Raw genomic sequence first — 18789 nt, 5'->3', positions numbered from 1 at the left:
ATCTGTATATATAATTCTCTTTATGGCTCAACAGTTTGGACACCAAGAAGTAAAGGAAAGATCACTCTTTTGTTTCTGCAAGTCAGACTAGAGTTATTCCACTTAACTTAAGGGACGAAAAATAAAGAGAGAGGGGGGGGGGAGAGAACAAGTAATATTCACCCGTCACTAAAAAGCAGGGCCGGACTTAACCATTGTGACCAAGAAGTCATGGAAAGATCACTTTTTTAAATTTCTGCATAGGGTCCTATGAAAGTGCGGGGCCCACCGCGATCGCATAGGTTGAAGTGGCCTAAGGCCGGCCCTCAAAATCGCGGTGTCGCTTTAAGCATTTGCCAAATGTTTACATACCCTTTCCGTCCTTGGTCTGAATGAAATATATTAATAGTCTGTAAACGTATTTATGTATTTACACATACACACACACCAAACACACACAGACAGACACACGTGCATGCTGAGATCAACATGTAAATTATAATTTATGATTAAAATATTTGATTCTGAGTTTTTCTCAAGTGTATTGCTGTTTGGTTCTGAATTTTCGTAAACCGTATTTGGGTTTGGTTCCGTTAGTTTGTTGTTAGCAGAGGTGCTTGTGGTTTAAAGCACTTTACTTCTTATACAAAAGTTCACATAGTCTCGGTCATCGGTTTATTAGATGGCCTTCAATATGTGGTTCACTTTTGAGCCGGCAGAACGGGTAATGCTTGCAGAAGGAGCAAAGGGGACTAACCAAAAATCTTCAGGCATGAGGAGTTCATTAGCTTAGGGTAGATGTCCACAGTGGAGAAAGGAAAACTCTGAATTCAAACCTTTGCTGCCTAAACGCCAACAGTTTACAAACCTGATGCAATAGGGCTTGGGCTACAGATCTTCGTCCATAGCCAACAGGGTGTCATGGCATCAAAAATCTTATCTTATCTTATACAATAATACAGACGTTACTTCAAAAAGAAGAAGATTACGTCCTACACGCCATGCATCTAGTCATGCATGTTAAACAATGACTTAAATTCTGCCAAGTCACTGGTTTTCCTGGCTAGCTCAGGCAACCCATTCCATGCTCTAATAGCACTAGGGAAGAAGGAGCATTTGTAGAAATATCTCCTAGCATATGGAACGAGGAATGCGCCTTTATCTTTGTGTCTTTCTGAGTATTTTATTATGTTGTTTTTGTATTTGAAGATTCTCGTTCAGTATCCTGACTTTAAGATGGCCAACATTCGAGTCGAACAGTAGACTTCTTGTCATATATAAAAAAAATCATCGAAAATATAAAAATGTTCATGGCTAACGTCTTGTCGAACAAATTCTGTGATAGCAGTGTAAGAGTCTATTGGTCAGCAAGACATCCACTTGTTGAAGATCTGACTTTTTGCAGCTATTGTAAAGATACATCTAGCTGAATGTAAACACATGTCGAACAACAGTTCAGAAGACTAATACATTGTAACATACAGACCTGATTTTATTCGGTTCCTTTGAGGATAAGTGCTGTTTAAAGTAAAACAAGCATTCTAGTATGTCTGCTCATGATGGATATTTTGGTATTTCATTTAAAATGAAACACAACGTTTTAAAACTTGCTCATGTATTGAAATGTATTTGCGGATGGAGCTGGCCTATAAATATTTATCGCCCCTGACGAAGTATTTGCCTTTCTATTTGAATGTCACAAACATCTAGCCAAGGGAGCGGCCTAATTCAACCATTTAACACGTGGATGATGACGCATACATTTAAAACAAAAAACTATTTAATAATCAAATGCACCAGCAATTGAAGCTCCTTTTATTTCGCTAAACTGATGGCGCTTTTTAAATTTCTTCTTTTCAGCTTGCGAATTCTTAATCTGGTCGAAAAACAACAAGAAACAAAAAAAGGTGGGTGGGTGGGTGGATACGCTTCTCGAAAACGGCTCTAATGATTTTCCAAGATATTTAACAGTTGACGTATATCAATGGTAAAAGAATTACTAGCTAACTGGCTACACAGGGAAACACTCTGGTTTGATTGTTCAAGGCTTTTGAAGTAGAATAATGTTTTGATTACATTTGTTCTCGAGGTCTAAACAATCTTTATCTTGAACACGCAAACGTCAGCGGATATTCCCTCATGTCTTTCATAAAGAGTGAAATAAAATAAAAATAGACCTTCAGTAACATTTTGCGCACCGTCTTTGAAGTCTAGATCTAACTAGAATCTGTCTTTTAATGTTGTTATATTAGGAACAACGAAATCGCTCTTACAAAAAAAAAGCAATTGTTTCGTAAAAAAGGAATTATTTTGTGTCACTTATAGTATTTTTGACGATTAAACAAATTGAAATCCTATCCTAGTGTCTCCTCGTCTACTCGTTTTTACACCCATTGTTCTTGCTTTAAGAGTTTCACTTCATTCAGTTTTAAATAGCTTTAAGAAAAACTCATAATAGTTGAGACATACTAGTGGCTTAAATAACATTCCAATTAATAACAAATAAATAAAAAAAAATCTAATAAGTAATTATACCAAAGTAAAAATAGTTGTATCTGAATGCTTTGAGGCCCCCCTAGGGATGGTTGGATCAGAACAGTGCAAGTAGAATTCGTTCTCGGCATGCACTAGCAACTTTGAAAGACTGATAATAATTAGCTCACAAATATATCTACCTCATTCTAATGTTTACATCCAATACGCTTAGTAACTCGTACAATGCTACTTTTGAGTAGTTATAGACTTAGTGACAGATCAAAACGATTCTTTCATGTCACGATGTCAACATGTCAACGTAGGTCAGTGCGACAAAACTAATGTTTCTTGTGTGACCATAGGACATGTCTAGCCTTCCAACAACTTTCTACTTTACATCAACCATTGTACTGTACTTCAACCATTGTACTGTACATCAACCATTGTACTTTACATCAACCATTGTACTTTACATCAACCATTGTACTGTACTTCAACCATTGTACTTTACATCAACCATTGTACTTTACATCAACCATTGTACTGTACTTCAACCATTGTACTTTACATCAACCATTGTACTTTACATCAACCATTGTACTTTACATCAACCATTGTACTGTACTTCAACCATTGTACTTTACATCAACCATTGTACTTTACATCAACCATTGTACTTTACATCAACCATTGTACTGTACTTCAACCATTGTACTTGACATCAACCATTGTACTTTACATCAACCATTGTACTGTACTTCAACCATTGTACTTTACATCAACCATTGTACTTTAAATCAACCATTGTACTTTACATCAACCATTGTACTTTACATCAATCATTGTACTTTACATCAACCATTGTACTTTAAATCAACCATTGTACTTTACTTCAACCATTGTACTTTAAATCAACCATTGTACTTTACTTCAACCATTGTACTTTTTTTATTCTGCAGACATTTATTTCTCCCGTCTACTTTACTTCATTAGGCCTTTTCTAAAAAGCTTCCATCAGCTCACTCTGTCTGTCTGATCAAAAATGTGTACACGTAATACATCTATCTATCTATCTATCTATCTATCTATCTATCTATCTATCTATCTATCTATCTATCTATCTATCTATCTATCTATCTATCTATCTATCTATCTATCTATCTATCTATCTATCTATCTATACATACTTATATATATTTATTTATATATATATATATATATATATATATATATATATATATATATATCATGAGCGTAGCCAGGACTTTTTTTTCATCACAACTCTTATTATGCATAATTCATTTTGTCAGAGAACATGCCCCGCAAACCTCATGCGACGCTCTGTCACAACCTTATTAATGGTCTACAACCAGTTCGGCATAGGATTTCCTTGATTGAGACCCGATCTCTATAACTGACTCCTAAAATCCGTCTTAGACATCTTTGTTGAGCCACATTTAGTCTTTTTCAATTTTGGCAGATGACTATTCACCGCACTTTATTAATTGAGCCCAGCCACTGGTAGAAATTAGTAACATTTCTTGGCTACGCTCTTGGAATTAGGTGACTGTAGTTCGCTTTAGATTTTATATCGAAAAGGGAAGTTTTATCGTTTAAATCATCTGTTGGGGGTTTTAAACTACAAAATATCTGGAGTTTTTGTTTACAATTCAAAACGTGACTCAATGTAAATGTTGTTACTGCTACAGTTACATATTTGGTTCATCTATAATTCTATACATTCCATAGAGGCGAGAAGAGACATACAGGGGGAAGAGAAAAACACCAACAGAGAAAAAGAGAGACAGAATAGACGGGAAAGAGAGACAGAATAGACGGGAAAGAGAGACAGAATAGACGGGAAAGAGAGACAGAATAGACGGGAAAGAGAGACAGAATAGACGGGAAAGAGAGACAGAATAGACGGGAAAGAGAGACAGAATAGACGGGAAAGAGAGACAGAATAGACGGGAAAGAGAGACAGAATAGACGGGAAAGAGAGATAGAAAGCAAACAGAGAAAAAAAAGTTTATTTTAAGCAAAATAAAAATACATATTTTAAAAAATAACAAAGTGATAGCACCGTTCAACACTTTTTAGCGGCCCCCGTAAGGGGAAAAAGCCGCTATTAGGTTTGTGCAAAATGTCCGTCTGTCCGTCTGTCCGTCTGTCCGTCTGTCACACTCAGATCTCGAAAACTAGAAGAGATATGAAAAATATTATTTCATCATTAAATCCGGCTTGAAAAGTTTAGGTGCAACGGCTACTTTTGGTTTTCTAAAAGCAAACCGTTTAATTTATAAAATTAATTATGCAAGCGATTTTTTCATAAAAATACACCAATTCTAAAACAATTACGTAAATGTAAGGGAGGCAATGTTACAATATGCTAACAAAGATGGACAATTTTTGTGTATTTTCAGTATCACTAAGTCAAATATATTTTTAAAATGTACAGGAAATGTTTACAACAAATATAAATAATAGTTAAAGACGTTTTTTCTGGTCAACTAGCTGCTAAAATTAAAAGAAAACATTTCTGTTTGTTTATAAAGGCTAATAATGCACTTTGTATGTAAATATCACGCACATTTTTTTAAATGGACTTTTTATGCAGCGATTTTCGTGCAGTAGCGTAACGTCGCAACATGACCAGGTGCTAAACCAATTCCTTAAACTTTTTTTAAAAATCAGATTTTATTTATTTTTTGTTTAGTGCCCCCATCCGAATAAAAGAAGCTTATTTTTGTGCGTTTTGTCTGTTGGTCGGTCTGTCCGTCACGATTAGATTTAAAAAACTAGAACTCTAATAGCTATTGAAAATCTGATTTACCCTTTAATGTTCCTCCCATAACAACTCAATAGTTTTAATTATCTAAAATTGATTGTTCCGGATTTTTTTGTGCAAAACTAATCAACGCCAACAAATGTTTGTTTGCTCTTCTAACTTATATTACATTCCATTTCCATGCTTAAACGTTGCAAAAACACATTATCAATAATATGTTGTTCCGTTTTTTTATGTAAAAAGCATATTAATGCTAAATCATAATCTCTATACTGACTTATATTTCATTAAGTGTAAAAATGTTCCGGATATTGTTTTATAAAACATGAATTATGCCTAATGATTGTTTGAAATCGCATAAGGCTTTTAAAAAAAGTAATTTACTAGAATTGATTACTGAAAATTACTTTTTTAGACATTTAATTTTCTTGTAAAACATAACATAGAAGTTTTGTAATCGATAAAGAAAGTTCCGGATTTTGTTTCTTACAAATCGTCGCCAGAAATTTCCGAATTTATTTAAAAATCTACTAACGCCAAATAATTGTTTGAACTCCCTCTTCTAATTAATAAACAAATAATCTTCTCATTTACGAAATAATGTTTTTACGGATTTTTATGAAAAATATTTTAACTCACTACTCTCTTACAGTACATTTAACTTTCTACCTAAAACATTAAAAAATCTAATTATCGTTAATATTATGTTCCGATTTTTAAGGAAAACAGAATCCAAACACCAAAGTAAGGTATGAAAATCTCTCCACGTGGCTGTAGTACATCTAATTTTTATACGAGACCATCCAAAAAATTTAATTAACGGTATTACATTTATCTGAAATTCTCTTTTTCTTTTACTATTTATACAAACATCCGGAACAATCTATTATATAAACTTTTCAATTGTGTTCATACCTAAAAATTATTGCGATGTTTTGAAACGTAAAATAAAGGTTAATCAATTTTTAATAACTTTTAGTTGTTTTTTTTATATCAAGATAACGGACAGACCGACTGACAGACAAAACGCAAAAACAATGTGGCTTTGATCCTTTTTAAATAATATCTATTAGAACTCAGTGCACCAATGTCTATGAACCCTCGTTAAATATCTCGTGTAAATAAAGACATTTTTTTTATGGTACCGGTACTAGCCTATTGTGAGGTAATGGAATTTTTTTTCTTTGACGTCATATGAATGGACTCTTTAAATGTAATGTTAAAAGAACGCACTCGGTGCACCAATGTCTATTAACCCTCGAAAAAATTGCTTGTATTAATGAAAACATATTTTAGTCTAACTAAGCCGTGTGACGTAGTGTTTTTTTTTCCTTTGACGTCACATGGAATGAATTCTTTAAATGAAATGCTAAAAGAACGCACTCGGTGCACCAATGTCTATGAACACTCGAGAAATGGCTCGTGTTGATAAAGGTGATTTTTAGTCTAGCTAGGCCTTGTGACGTAGTGTTTTTTTTTCCTTTGACGTCATATGGAATGAATTCTTTAAATGAAATGCTAAAAGAACGCACTCGGTGCACCAATGTCTATGAACACTTGATAAAACGCTCGTAATGATGAAGCCGATTTTTATTCTAGCTAGGCCTTGTGACGTAGTGTTTTTTTTCCTTTGACGTCATATGGAATGAATTCTTTAAATGAAATGCTTAAAGAACTCGGTCTATGAACACTCGATAAATGGCTCTTATAGATGAAGGCGATTTTTAGTCTAGCTAGGCCGTGTGACGTAGTGTTTTTTTTTCCCTCTGACGTTATATGGAATTAATTCTTTAAATGAAATGAAAAAAGAACTCGGTATAGTAATGTTTATTAAGCCTCGTTATGTGACTCGCGTTTAAAAAAGGAATGATATCTTGATTTAGATCTAATCTAGATTTTTTAAACTAGATCTAGATTTTTATTACAGTATATCTAGATCTGGATTTATATTCTAATTAAAATTATTTTAGAGTCTAGATCTAGAATTTCTAGATCTAGTTTAGACTAAAATAGACTAGATTAAGATGTAGAATTTCAATTTCTAAACTTAAAGTGTAAAAAAAAAGTGTAGATTTTCATTTCCAAACGTTTTGATCAATATTGTAATGTTTTAATATACTAAAACTAATCTACTATTTTTTTATTAAATTTAATTTTAAATTTACGGCAAATGAATCTTTGAAACATTATTACTTTTGACCATCGGATGGCTGCCTGGTCGTGCGGTTTGCGCGCTGGACTGTCGTTCAGATTTATGGATGGCCCAGGGTTCAAACCCTGCCCGCTCCCATCCCCCGTCGTCCTGCGGGAGGTTTGGACTAGGAAGTAATTATCTTCAACTCTGAAGGAACATCCGAAACGTGTAAAACATTTTACATCAAAATTAAATCACCTCTTGAATATTATTTGCGAATATGCAGATCCGACAGGGATCCGACTTCGACGGGGGCCGCCTCTGAGTTTGTGTAACACAAACTCTCTTTGTAATCTTGTTTCTATCTAAAATATTATTAAATACCACTAATGGATTGACTAGTTTTTTTTACATTCATTCATGTGTTGTTATCGACAATAAATACCTTTACAAAAGTTCAACTTAATCCAAGAATGGGAAATTGGAGAAAAAAAAAAGATATAAATCAATCGACCCAGACAGACATACAAACTGAGTTAATACAAGCTTTGTAATAAATGATACTAGCAATGGAAGAGAGATGCTACAGACGGATTCTGGTATCACATTTAAAGACTGCATCACAAACGAAGAGATTAATTAGAGACAAAATTACTAGAGCGATTGGACCCCATGATGACCTGCTAACTTTTGTAAAAAAAACAACCGCAAATTAAAACTCTATGGCCATATTACAAAGACTTCGTGGCTTGCAATAACCTTCCTTCAGGGAACAGTACCAGGAAAAAGAAGAAGACGCATACAGAGAAAGCAATAGGAAGACAACATTAAAGAATGGACGGGCCTGCCATTGAAAGAGGTACTATCATAGGTAACAGACAAAAAGGAATGGAAAAAGACGGTTGACAAATCTTGTGTGGTGCCCCAACAGAATAAGAGTTAGGTGAAGGTGAATAAAAGACTTATTGATAGATAGAAAGCATTTGGACAATTTTTTAAACTATTTCATAGCTCCGAACCGCAACTCACAAAATAATTAGGCCTATACTTTCTACAGTGATGTTCACGAGTCAATTACTTATAATGTAACATGTCATCATCTGGGTAGGCACCTTCACTGCAATCTGTAACAGTAACTATTTAGCGTCCTAATAAGAACCTAACGCTCCGATGGCTGTCAGAAGTGTTTTATGGTAAATGGAAGACGAAGAGACCTACTTCGTAAACTAATACTTGAAATCTATTCAAGTGATGTTAGAAGATCTATACAATTCATATCAACTATGAATGACATAAATAAACTTCAGTTTTGAAATATAACTGTGCAAGGAAATATCAAGAAATGGGAGACTACCAACAGGATAAAACTTCCTGATTCATTGTAGATTCTGTTTCCAAACGGCATGCTGTAGGAGGCCATGAAGACGGTCTCAAGAGAATAGTTTCAACTTTCAGACTTCAAGCAATCTATTTATGAACAAAAAGGGAGAGTTTATTTTACACATTACATACGTGGGCCTGTCAACATTCGCCGAACACATAACTATGTGCACTTCAGTCATTCTTGTGGACTTGTCAGTCAAACATGTCGGCCTGTCTACGTCAGTCATACATGTGGGCCTGTGCATGTCAGCCATACATGTGGGCCTGTGCATGTCAGTCATACATGTGGGCCATACATGTAAGCCTGTGCATGTCAGCCATACATGTGGACCTGTGCATGTCAGCCATACATGTGGACCTGTGAAAGTCAGCCATACATGTGCGCCTGTGCATGTCAGTCATACATGTGGACCTGTGCATGTCAGCCATACATGTGGGCCTGTGCATGTCAGTCATACATGTGGGCCATACATGTAAGCCTGTGCATGTCAGCCATACATGTGGACCTGTGCATGTCAGCCATACATGTGGACCTGTGCAAGTCAGCCATACATGTGGGCCTGTGCATGTCAGCCATACATGTGGGCCTGTGCATGTCAGTCATACATGTGGACCTGTGCATGTCAGCCATACATGTGGACCTGTGCAAGTCAGCCATACATGTAGGCCTGTGCAAGTCAGCCATACATGTGGACCTGTGCAAGTCAGCCATACATGTGGGCCTGTGCATGTCAGCCATACATGTGGGCCTGTGCATGTCAGTCATACATGTGGGCCTGTGCATGTCAGCCATACATGTGGGCCTGTGCATGTCAGCCATACATGTGGGCCTGTGCAAGTCAGCCATACATGTGGACCTGTGCATGTCAGCCATACATGTGGGCCTGTGCATGTCAGCCATACATGTGGGCCTGTGCAAGTCAGCCATACATGTGGACCTGTGCATGTCAGCCATACATGTGGACCTGTGCATGTCAGTCATACATGTGGGCCTGTGCATGTCAGCCATATATGTAAGCCTGTGCATGTCAGCCATACATGTGGACCTGTGCAAGTCAGCCATACATGTGGGCCTGTGCAAGTCAGCCATACATGTGGACCTGTGCATGTCAGTCATACATGTGGGCCTGTGCATGTCAGCCATACATGTGGGCCTGTACATGTCAGCCATACATGTGGACCTGTGCATGTCAACCATACATGTGGACCTGTGCATGTCAGCCATACATGTGGACCTGTGCATGTCAGCCATACATGTGGACCTGTGCATGTCAGCCATACATGTGGACCTGTGCAAGTCAGCCATACATGTGGACCTGTGCATGTCAACCATACATGTGGACCTGTGCATGTCAGCCATACATGTGGACCTGTGCATGTCAGCCATACATGTGGACCTGTGCATGTCAGCCATACATGTGGACCTGTGCAAGTCAGCCATACATGTGGGCCTGTGCATGTCAGCCATACATGTGGGCCTGTGCATGTCAGCCATACATGTGGACCTGTGCATGTCAGCCATACATGTGGACCTGTGCATGTCAGCCATACATGTGGACCTGTGCATGTCAGCCATACATGTGGACCTGTGCAAGTCAGCCATACATGTGGACCTGTGCATGTCAACCATACATGTGGACCTGTGCATGTCAGCCATACATGTGGACCTGTGCATGTCAGCCATACATGTGGACCTGTGCATGTCAGCCATACATGTGGACCTGTGCAAGTCAGCCATACATGTGGGCCTGTGCATGTCAGCCATACATGTGGACCTGTGCAAGTCAGCCATACATGTGGGCCTGTGCATGTCAGCCATACATGTGGGCATGTGCATGTCAGCCATACATGTGGACCTGTGCAAGTCAGCCATACATGTGGACCTGTGCAAGTCAGCCATACATGTGGGCCTGTGCATGTCAGCCATACATGTGGACCTGTGCATGTCAGTCATACATGTGGGCCTGTGCATGTCAGCCATACATGTAAGCCTGTGCATGTCAGCCATACATGTGGACCTGTGCAAGTCAGCCATACATGTGAGCCTGTGCAAGTCAGCCATACATGTGGACCTGTGCAAGTCAGCCATACATGTGGGCCTGTGCATGTCAGCCATACATGTGGGCCTGTGCAAGTCAGCAATACATGTGGACCTGTGCAAGTCAGCCATACATGTGGACTTGTGCATGTCAGACATACATGTGGGCCTGTGCATGTCAGCCATACATGTGGGCCTGTGCATGTCAGCCATACATGTGGACCTGTGCATGTCAACCATACATGTGGACCTGTGCATGTCAGCCATACATGTGGACCTGTGCATGTCAGCCATACATGTGGACCTGTGCAAGTCAACCATACATGTGGGCCTGTGCATGTCAGCCATACATGTGGGCCTGTGCATGTCAGCCATACATGTGGACCTGTGCCTGTCAGTCATACATGTGGACCTGTGCATGTCAGTCATACATGTGGACCTGTGCATGTCAGTCATACATGTGGACCTGTGCATGTCAGCCATGCATGTGGACCTGTGCAAGTCAGTCTTAATCACACTTTTCAGAAACAAAAAGTTTATTCAAGTATCAAATTCAAATGTTCAAACTTCTAAAAATCATTGCAACAGTTCTAGGAAACATTTCTTGTACACTATCACCCTCACAAAGTTGTAGTTTACTAGCTTGCTATTTAAAACATAGTTTGTTTTCTGAATCAATACTACACATAAATGTAGAGGAAAGGAAGCTTTCAATAAACCTCTCGGAAGTCTGACAAGCTTTTGTTTGAGTTTGCCTTTACTATTTCTGATCACAGTTTGAAGAGAAGAGGTTTTCTTGACATGAAATGTTTGAAGCTTATTAGCTTTAGACGTATCTCATTAAAAGATGACCTCATCTTCAAACAAAAGAGAAGGGGGTAATCATGCATGGGCGTAGCCAGGATTTTTTTTCGGGGGGGGTTTTGGGGGGTGAATTTTTTTCTCCCCACCCCCCGACCCCCCTCCCCCCCCGGGAAAAAATTATATGTATTTATGTGTGTGTGTGTACATAATCTTTATTACATTCTGACCCTTCATTCTTTCGGAAGACGTTTATTGTGCCCTAGAATAGGTTCTTCCATGAGTTAGTGAAAAAATTGTAGATTCCCCGACATTACTAGCAAAGGGGTCTGGGGGAGCGCTAGGAGCTCCACCAGCGCGGGGCAAAGCCCCGCCGCCAAGCACTATTTCTGATATTGAAAACCAACAAAATGCATATTCTGAGGTATCTACAGTGAATTTTCCTGCTATTAAAAAGTTCTATTTCAAAAACCTAATGTGTTATTCTTACTGACTTAGACCCTCCCTCGTCGTTCGGCGCATTTGCCATCAAGCTGTTTCCATAAAATTGTGGACTCCCCGCCATTACTAGCAAGGGGTTCTGGGGGAGCGCCAGGAGCTCCCTAGCGCGGGGCGAAGCCCCGCCGCCAAGCACTATTTCTGGTATTGAAAGCCAACAAAATGCATATTCTGAGGTATCGACAGTCCATTTTAATGCTATTAAAAAGTTTTATTTCGAAAACCTAATATGCTATTCTTACTGACTTAGACCCTCCCACGCCGTTCGGAGCATTTGACGTCAAGCAGTTTCCATAAAAATCTGTCACTGGTAATGTCTGAAGCCTCTTCCCACCTACCATGAGGACCTCCATGAATGAGTGGCGTCAAGTTGTACTAGGATGTCATTGCAACTCTTCTTATGCGTAATTCATTTTGTCGGAGAATATGTCCCGCAAACCTCATTCGTCGTTCTCTCACAATCTTACTAAGGGGGTCGACTCACAGTTCGGCATAGGATTTCCTTGATTTAGATCCGATCTCTATAACTGACTCCTGAAATCTGTATTAGCCATCTTTGTTGAGCTATATTTAGTGTTTTTCGATTTCGGTAGATGACTATTCACTGCAGTTTATTAATGGAGCCCTGCCAATGGTAAAAATAAGTAACCTCTCTTGAATACGCTCTTGGAATTAAGTAACTGTAGTTTGCTTTAGATTTTATATCGAAAAGAGAAGTTTTATCGTCAAAATCTTCTGTTGAGGGTTTTCCACCTCAAATGCTCTGTAGGGGGATCTTAGACTCAAAACCATCTGGAGGGGTTTTAAACTTTAAAAAAAAAGCCATCTGTAGAAGAAACTCAAAACCCCCGATTGGCTTGGCTACGCTCAAATAATTTTAGTGTGTAATTTGCTTTTTTTTATATTGAAGATGTTTTTTTAGCATCAAACCCATCTGAATGGGGGTTTAAACTCAAAACCCCTTTCGGCAACGCTCATAGCATTTTGAGTGCGTAATTTGCTTTTTTTTTTTACACTGAAGATGGCGGGGGGTTTAAATTCAAAACCCCTTTGACTACGCTCATAGATTTTAGAGTGAGTAATTTTCTTTTATTTAAATTGAAGAGGTACTTTTTAGCTTCAAACTCCACTGGAGGGGAGTTTAAACTCAAAACCCCATAGACTACACTCATAACATTTTTAGTGTATAATTTGCTTTTTTTATTATTAAAAAGAGGTATTTTTTACCTTCAAACCCCACTTCAGAGTCAAAACCCATTTAGCTACGCTCATTACATTTTGAGTGCGTAATTAGCTTTTTTTTATATTAAAGAGGGGGTTTATCGTAAATTTTAGACGGGGTTTTAAAATCAAAATCTTCCTTAACTGTGCTCTTGGAATTAGGGGATTTTCGTTTGCATTTTTTTTTTGTTTTGTTTTATAGAAGAGGGGGAGTTAACTGCAAAAACCCCAGGTAGGGGGTTTAAAACTCAAAACCCCTGGTAGGGGGTTTTAAACTCAAAACCCCTAGTAGGGGTTTTTAAACTCGAACCGCTCTGGTAGGCGTTTTAAACTCGAACCCCCCTGGTAAGGGTTTTTAAACTTGAACCCCCCTGGTAGGGGTTTTTAAACTCGAACCCCCCTGGTAGGGGTTTTTAAACTCAAAACCCCTTTGGTTGTGCTAGGGCAAGTGATGGTTTAGTATTAAAATCTTACCTAAAATAAACAAAATCAAAGCAAAAAAATCAGTCACTAAATTCCGACTCCCCCCCCCCCAAGGGGGGGATTTCATTTCGGGGGGGGTTTGAACCCCAAGAACCCCCCCCTGGCTACGCCCATGGGGTAATGCTGGGTGAGATTATAACTCCACCCACTTAACAAATCAGAGAAAAATACTTGATATGGATTCAGTATCGTTGTCAGAATGTCAGTGACTCAATGTATAAAATGGCAGTGACACTAACAAAGCTTGCATCTGCCACACCATCAGGTGATCAAACGATACAATTGTGCTTGTCATGACACAGAAACCTGATCAGATCAATATATTTTTGTTTCAGATTTCTGGCCGCTGGCTATTAAGATACAAGTTTCTTAATCGAGTCAATTATCTCAAGACCCGGTCATCTCAGAGTACGGGTCACAGTACTGTGTACATCTGAACCCTCAGACGTGGATGGACTTTTATCGTCTGGAAACAGGCAGACGTCGAAGAATGTGAGAAACGACAAATGGCCCGAGGAAATAGCGAGAGACAGTCAAATGTGACATCATCTCATTTCAATCATGTGCAAGTGTTAATACATTGACCGATTAAAGGCGGAGGGGAGAAGCATTGTACGGTAATGTCAAGGTTGAAAGAGTATAGACACACTGCAAAAGACGGGAATTAGCTGAGGATTGAAAAAAAAAGCTAAATTTGATTCTACAGTGTATCAAGTGTGGCCGATCACATCGCAGTTGTCACGCACATGTCACACATTTTGGAAGCGAATGTTATTGCATTAAGCAGTGTGTGGCATGGCTAATCACGTGACTGTTATTAGTCGACGATTGCTCGGTTACAAAAAGGACATAGGCCACTCTAGTGCGTTGTCTCAAAGCCAAAAGTGGTTTTAATATTTGACTTTTCTCTTGAGGGCGCTGTGGACGAGTGGTCAAGCGCTTGTCTTCCGAACTAAAGGCTCTCATGTACGAATCCTGATGAAGACTGGGATTTTGACATTTCGAAATTTTAAGGTCACATCTGAGTCCATTCAGCTCTAATGGGTACAGCAATTGGTTGGGGAAAGTAAAGGTGGTTGGTCGTTGTGCTGGTCTCTTGATTCCCTCGTTAATCATGAACTAAAAAAAGATGATTTTTGTATCATCTGCCGCTGCCGCTGTAGATCTGAAAGGCTTCATTTGAGTGTTTTTTATTTGTTACGCATGAAATATGCGCTACAGAAATGCAATAACAAAAGTTACAAAGACAGTTTGTGTGGAAACACAAATTCAAAATCGTCCCGCGAAATGGTCCACCCAGGCAGATAAACAGGCAGGTTTCAATATTTTCAGAAAGAATATCAGAAACTATGAACTACAAACCTATCAACAGCTACAACAGTATCTCCATCGATACAACAAGAAGAGATGTGTTCATGTAGAAATGGTTCCCGATCACACTGTTGTATTGTTAGTTTTACTAAGTTTGATTAATGTTATTATTATTATTATTATGATGTTAATATTTATATTTATTTAATTAACTGATAGTTATGCAGGTATAGTTCATAGTTATGTAATTGATACAACTGTGTTGTAAAGGGCAAATCTCTCATTCAAAGCCTTAACAAAGAAACTTTTCCATTAAAAAAAAAGTTGCCTTCAAGTTAAATACACCATGGTTGGTGTTGGTTGTTAGTTTGAAAGAAAGTACTTAAATAGTAAAACAATTTTTATTAAATATTTTTTTTTACAAAAAATCTAAAACCGTTGGCATAAATGTGTTACAAATATGCTAAAAAGTCACCTCCCTTACTGATAATTAATAGTTGTACAAATGATGCATTTTATGAAGAAACTGTCTGCATAGTTAATTTAAAAATTAAAAGTCTTCGCTTTCAGAAGAGAAAAAAGTAGCCGTTGCATCAGAACTTTGCAAGATCTAAAATATGATGTTTATGAAATCTAAGCGGGTCGGACGGACGGACTGACAAACAGACAGACCACACAAATCTTTCAGGGGCCGCTAAAAATAATATATACTTTTTTGCTTTAATATAAAGCAAAATAAAAAAACAGAATAAACTTTTAATTAAAACTTTTGACCCAAAGAAAATTATTATCCTTCCAACCAAATAATCTCATAACAATGTTTGCACCTGGTGCCGCATGCTTATTAAGTCCGGCTCAGTCGCTGGATGAAGAAACTTGTGCTTGAATCTACTCGGCTAAGTAGGACATGCTAAGTAGGACAGGCTAGGTTGTTCAATCAAGTCGAATAGTTTGTTTGAAATGTCGTCCTTAATCCTAACGGAAGGCTTATTGTCGACCTTTAAATTGAGAGTTCAACTCTGATCCCATATTAGATCTATTCATGCAGAAGTGATATTTTTCTCTAGCCTAAAATATGTAGTTTCATTTGTAAAGAATAAGACAACATATGTTCCGGAAGCTCAAAGTTGAAACTAGTGAAATCTGCCAATGTGGAGTGTCACCTGAGAATGCTGACCATGTCCTTCAAAACTGCATTCTTTACCAAGAGACCCAAACAAGATACAGGGCCCAGAATACCTCTACAGAAAGAAAACTATATGGAGATCCCCCTGATTTGGAAACCACTGCAACGTTCATCTCACAGATCGGTCAAGTCATTTGAACGCTCCAACATAATTATGAGAAGGAGCAAGTAGAAGACGAATTTGTAAAGTTTGACACTGACGTCGAGAGTGTAAACTATTCTGTAAATGTATGAATGTTATGTAATTATGTTAGGATCGGAATTGAACGTCCGAAGCCTGGGCAGAGAATTAAAGACAGACTTCTCGTGACTTTCTGTCTTGTTACACGAACATCTGTATTGACGACAAGCTGAATGACATTTGGTTGTAGCTCAATGTACAAATACTTTGTTGACCATAATACTTCTATATACTCCATACAGTTTGTTTTTTAATTTTGAGAACGCCACAAAGGCCATAAGGACCACAAAGGCCACTGAGGCCACTAAGGCCACATATGCCTTAAAGGCCGAAAAGGCCTCAAAGACCACATATTCCACAGGGGCATCAAAGGCCACAGAGGGCTCAAAGGCCCCATAGACCACGTGTGTCACGGCACGTGCCACTACAAAGAACTCCCCCCCCCCACCCAATGGAAACAAGTTTCTGTGACTTTATTATGCAATCTTGACAGATGTTTCCGAGGACCGGATAGCAACGCGCATTCCGAAAGGATATGTTCAGCGTATCATCTTAAAGCGTGAATGTCTTGACCTTTACACTCACTATGAAAGTATAGAGATAAAATATTGAGGTAGCACAAGAAGTTGTACAAGTTTTATTTTCTCTTTAGACATGGACTGTTTTAGTTATTCTAGCCCAGCCAGCCAGCCAGACCAGTCAGCCAGCCAGACCAGTCAGCCAGCCAGCCAGACCAGTCAGCCAGCCAGACCAGTCAGCCAGCCAGCCAGCCAGACCAGTCAGCCAGCCAGACCAGTCAGCCAGCCAGCCAGACCAGTCAGCCAGCCAGACCAGTCAGCCAGCCAGCCAGCCAGCCCAGACCAGACCAGACCAGACCAGTCAGCCAGCCAGCCAACCAGCCAGCCAGACCAGTCAGCCAGCCAGCCAGACCAGTCAGCTAGCCAGCCAGCCAGACCAGTCAGCCAGCCAGCCAGACCAGTCAGCCAGCCAGCCAGCCCAGCCCAGACCAGACCAGACCAGCCAGACCAGTCAGCCAGCCAGACCAGTCAGCCAGCCAGCCAGCCAGCCCAGCCCAGACCAGACCAGACCAGTCAGCCAGCCAGCCAGCCAGCCAGCCAGCCCAGACCAGACCAGACCAGACCAGTCAGCCAGCCAGCCAGACCAGTCAGCCAGCCAGCCAGCCAGCCAGACCAGTCAGCCAGCCAGCCAGCCAGCCAGACCAGTCAGCCAGCCAGCCAGCCAGACCAGTCAGCCAGCCAGACCAGTCAGCCAGCCAGCCCAGACCAGACCAGACCAGACCAGTCAGCCAGCCAGCCAGACCAGTCAGCCAGCCAGCCAGCCCAGCCCAGACCAGTCAGCCAGCCAGCCAGACCAGTCAGCCAGCCAGACCAGTCAGCCAGCCAGCAGGACCAGTCAGCCAGCCAGCCCATCCAGCCCAGCCCAGCCAGCCCAGCCAGTTCTTTAAAAAAAAAAGCTAATGCTTTAATAGAAAATAGAAAATTTCTGTAAAATGATTTTTACTTTCTTTGTAGCTACTCAATAGACTATTTACTGCATATTGCATTATGCACTTTATACCGTATCGAATTCGTTTAAAGAATTCCTTTAATTCTTCTAGGTTACTAACACTCCGTAGAATGATATTAAAGATAGGATGTGACAGACATATGAGACAGACAGACAGAGAGTGAGTTGAAATACATAAATACAGAAAACAATTTGGGCTAGTCTGGACTCAATGGAGGTGGTAAAACCAAATCAAATCCCTGGTACCTTGAATAGAATTAGACGTAATCTTAATGTGCAGAAAAATCAAATATATCCATGTCATCAAAGATCACAGTGCTTAAACGGATTCGCCACAAAGACTATGGACCCCTGCTTTGACCTTTGACTCGTAACTTAATGCCATGAAAGTAAATTGTCTAGCCATTAAGTCAAGGGTCATTCTGTACCAACGCCAAGCATTATAATAGTAAGTCCGTAAAACATAACATAAAACAAGCCAAATTTTAAAAAAATTAAAAAAAAAACAACAAAACAAAGCGTATCTAAAGGGGAAGAACTCTGCCCTTAAAACTCTATCTACCAAATAATGTAGAAGTTATTTCCCTAAATCGATATCACATGTGTGCTGACTAATTTAGCATTTTTTTAAATTGAATCATGTTTTGTTGGGTACAATAAATAATTGTTTAATGTATATGCTTGATCGGAGAATGCGTGAGGAAGAACAATTGTTTAAAGGACTAAACCCAACAAATTTAGCCAAATATGCGAATACTGAAGTATTAGTTTCCCTTGTTGCTAT

The 18789-nt window shown here is 39.2% G+C and overlaps 2 protein-coding genes across 10 annotated transcripts in view; one reads left to right on the top strand and one right to left on the bottom strand.

Annotated features, from left to right (window-relative positions):
• Window positions 1-18789, bottom strand: part of LOC106055105 (RYamide receptor-like) — a 217814-nt gene that overhangs the window by 92767 nt on the left and 106258 nt on the right. The window lies entirely within an intron of this gene.
• Window positions 17133-17987, top strand: LOC129924705 (uncharacterized). Its single transcript, XM_056021200.1, has one exon. The coding sequence runs from the start codon at window positions 17133-17135 to the stop codon at window positions 17985-17987; it is 855 nt and encodes a 284-aa protein (XP_055877175.1).

Source organism: Biomphalaria glabrata, chromosome 2, assembly GCF_947242115.1.
Source record: "Biomphalaria glabrata chromosome 2, xgBioGlab47.1, whole genome shotgun sequence".
Taxonomy (NCBI): domain Eukaryota; kingdom Metazoa; phylum Mollusca; class Gastropoda; family Planorbidae; genus Biomphalaria; species Biomphalaria glabrata.
Note: the sequence above shows the minus strand (reverse complement) of the source record. Positions and strands in the feature narration are given on the sequence as shown.

What these genes read in the sequence shown, in the direction of transcription:
- LOC129924705 (XM_056021200.1), top strand. Translation starts at nt 17,133, where the DNA reads ATGGACTGTTTTAGTTATTCTAGCCCAGCCAGCCAGCCAGACCAGTCA.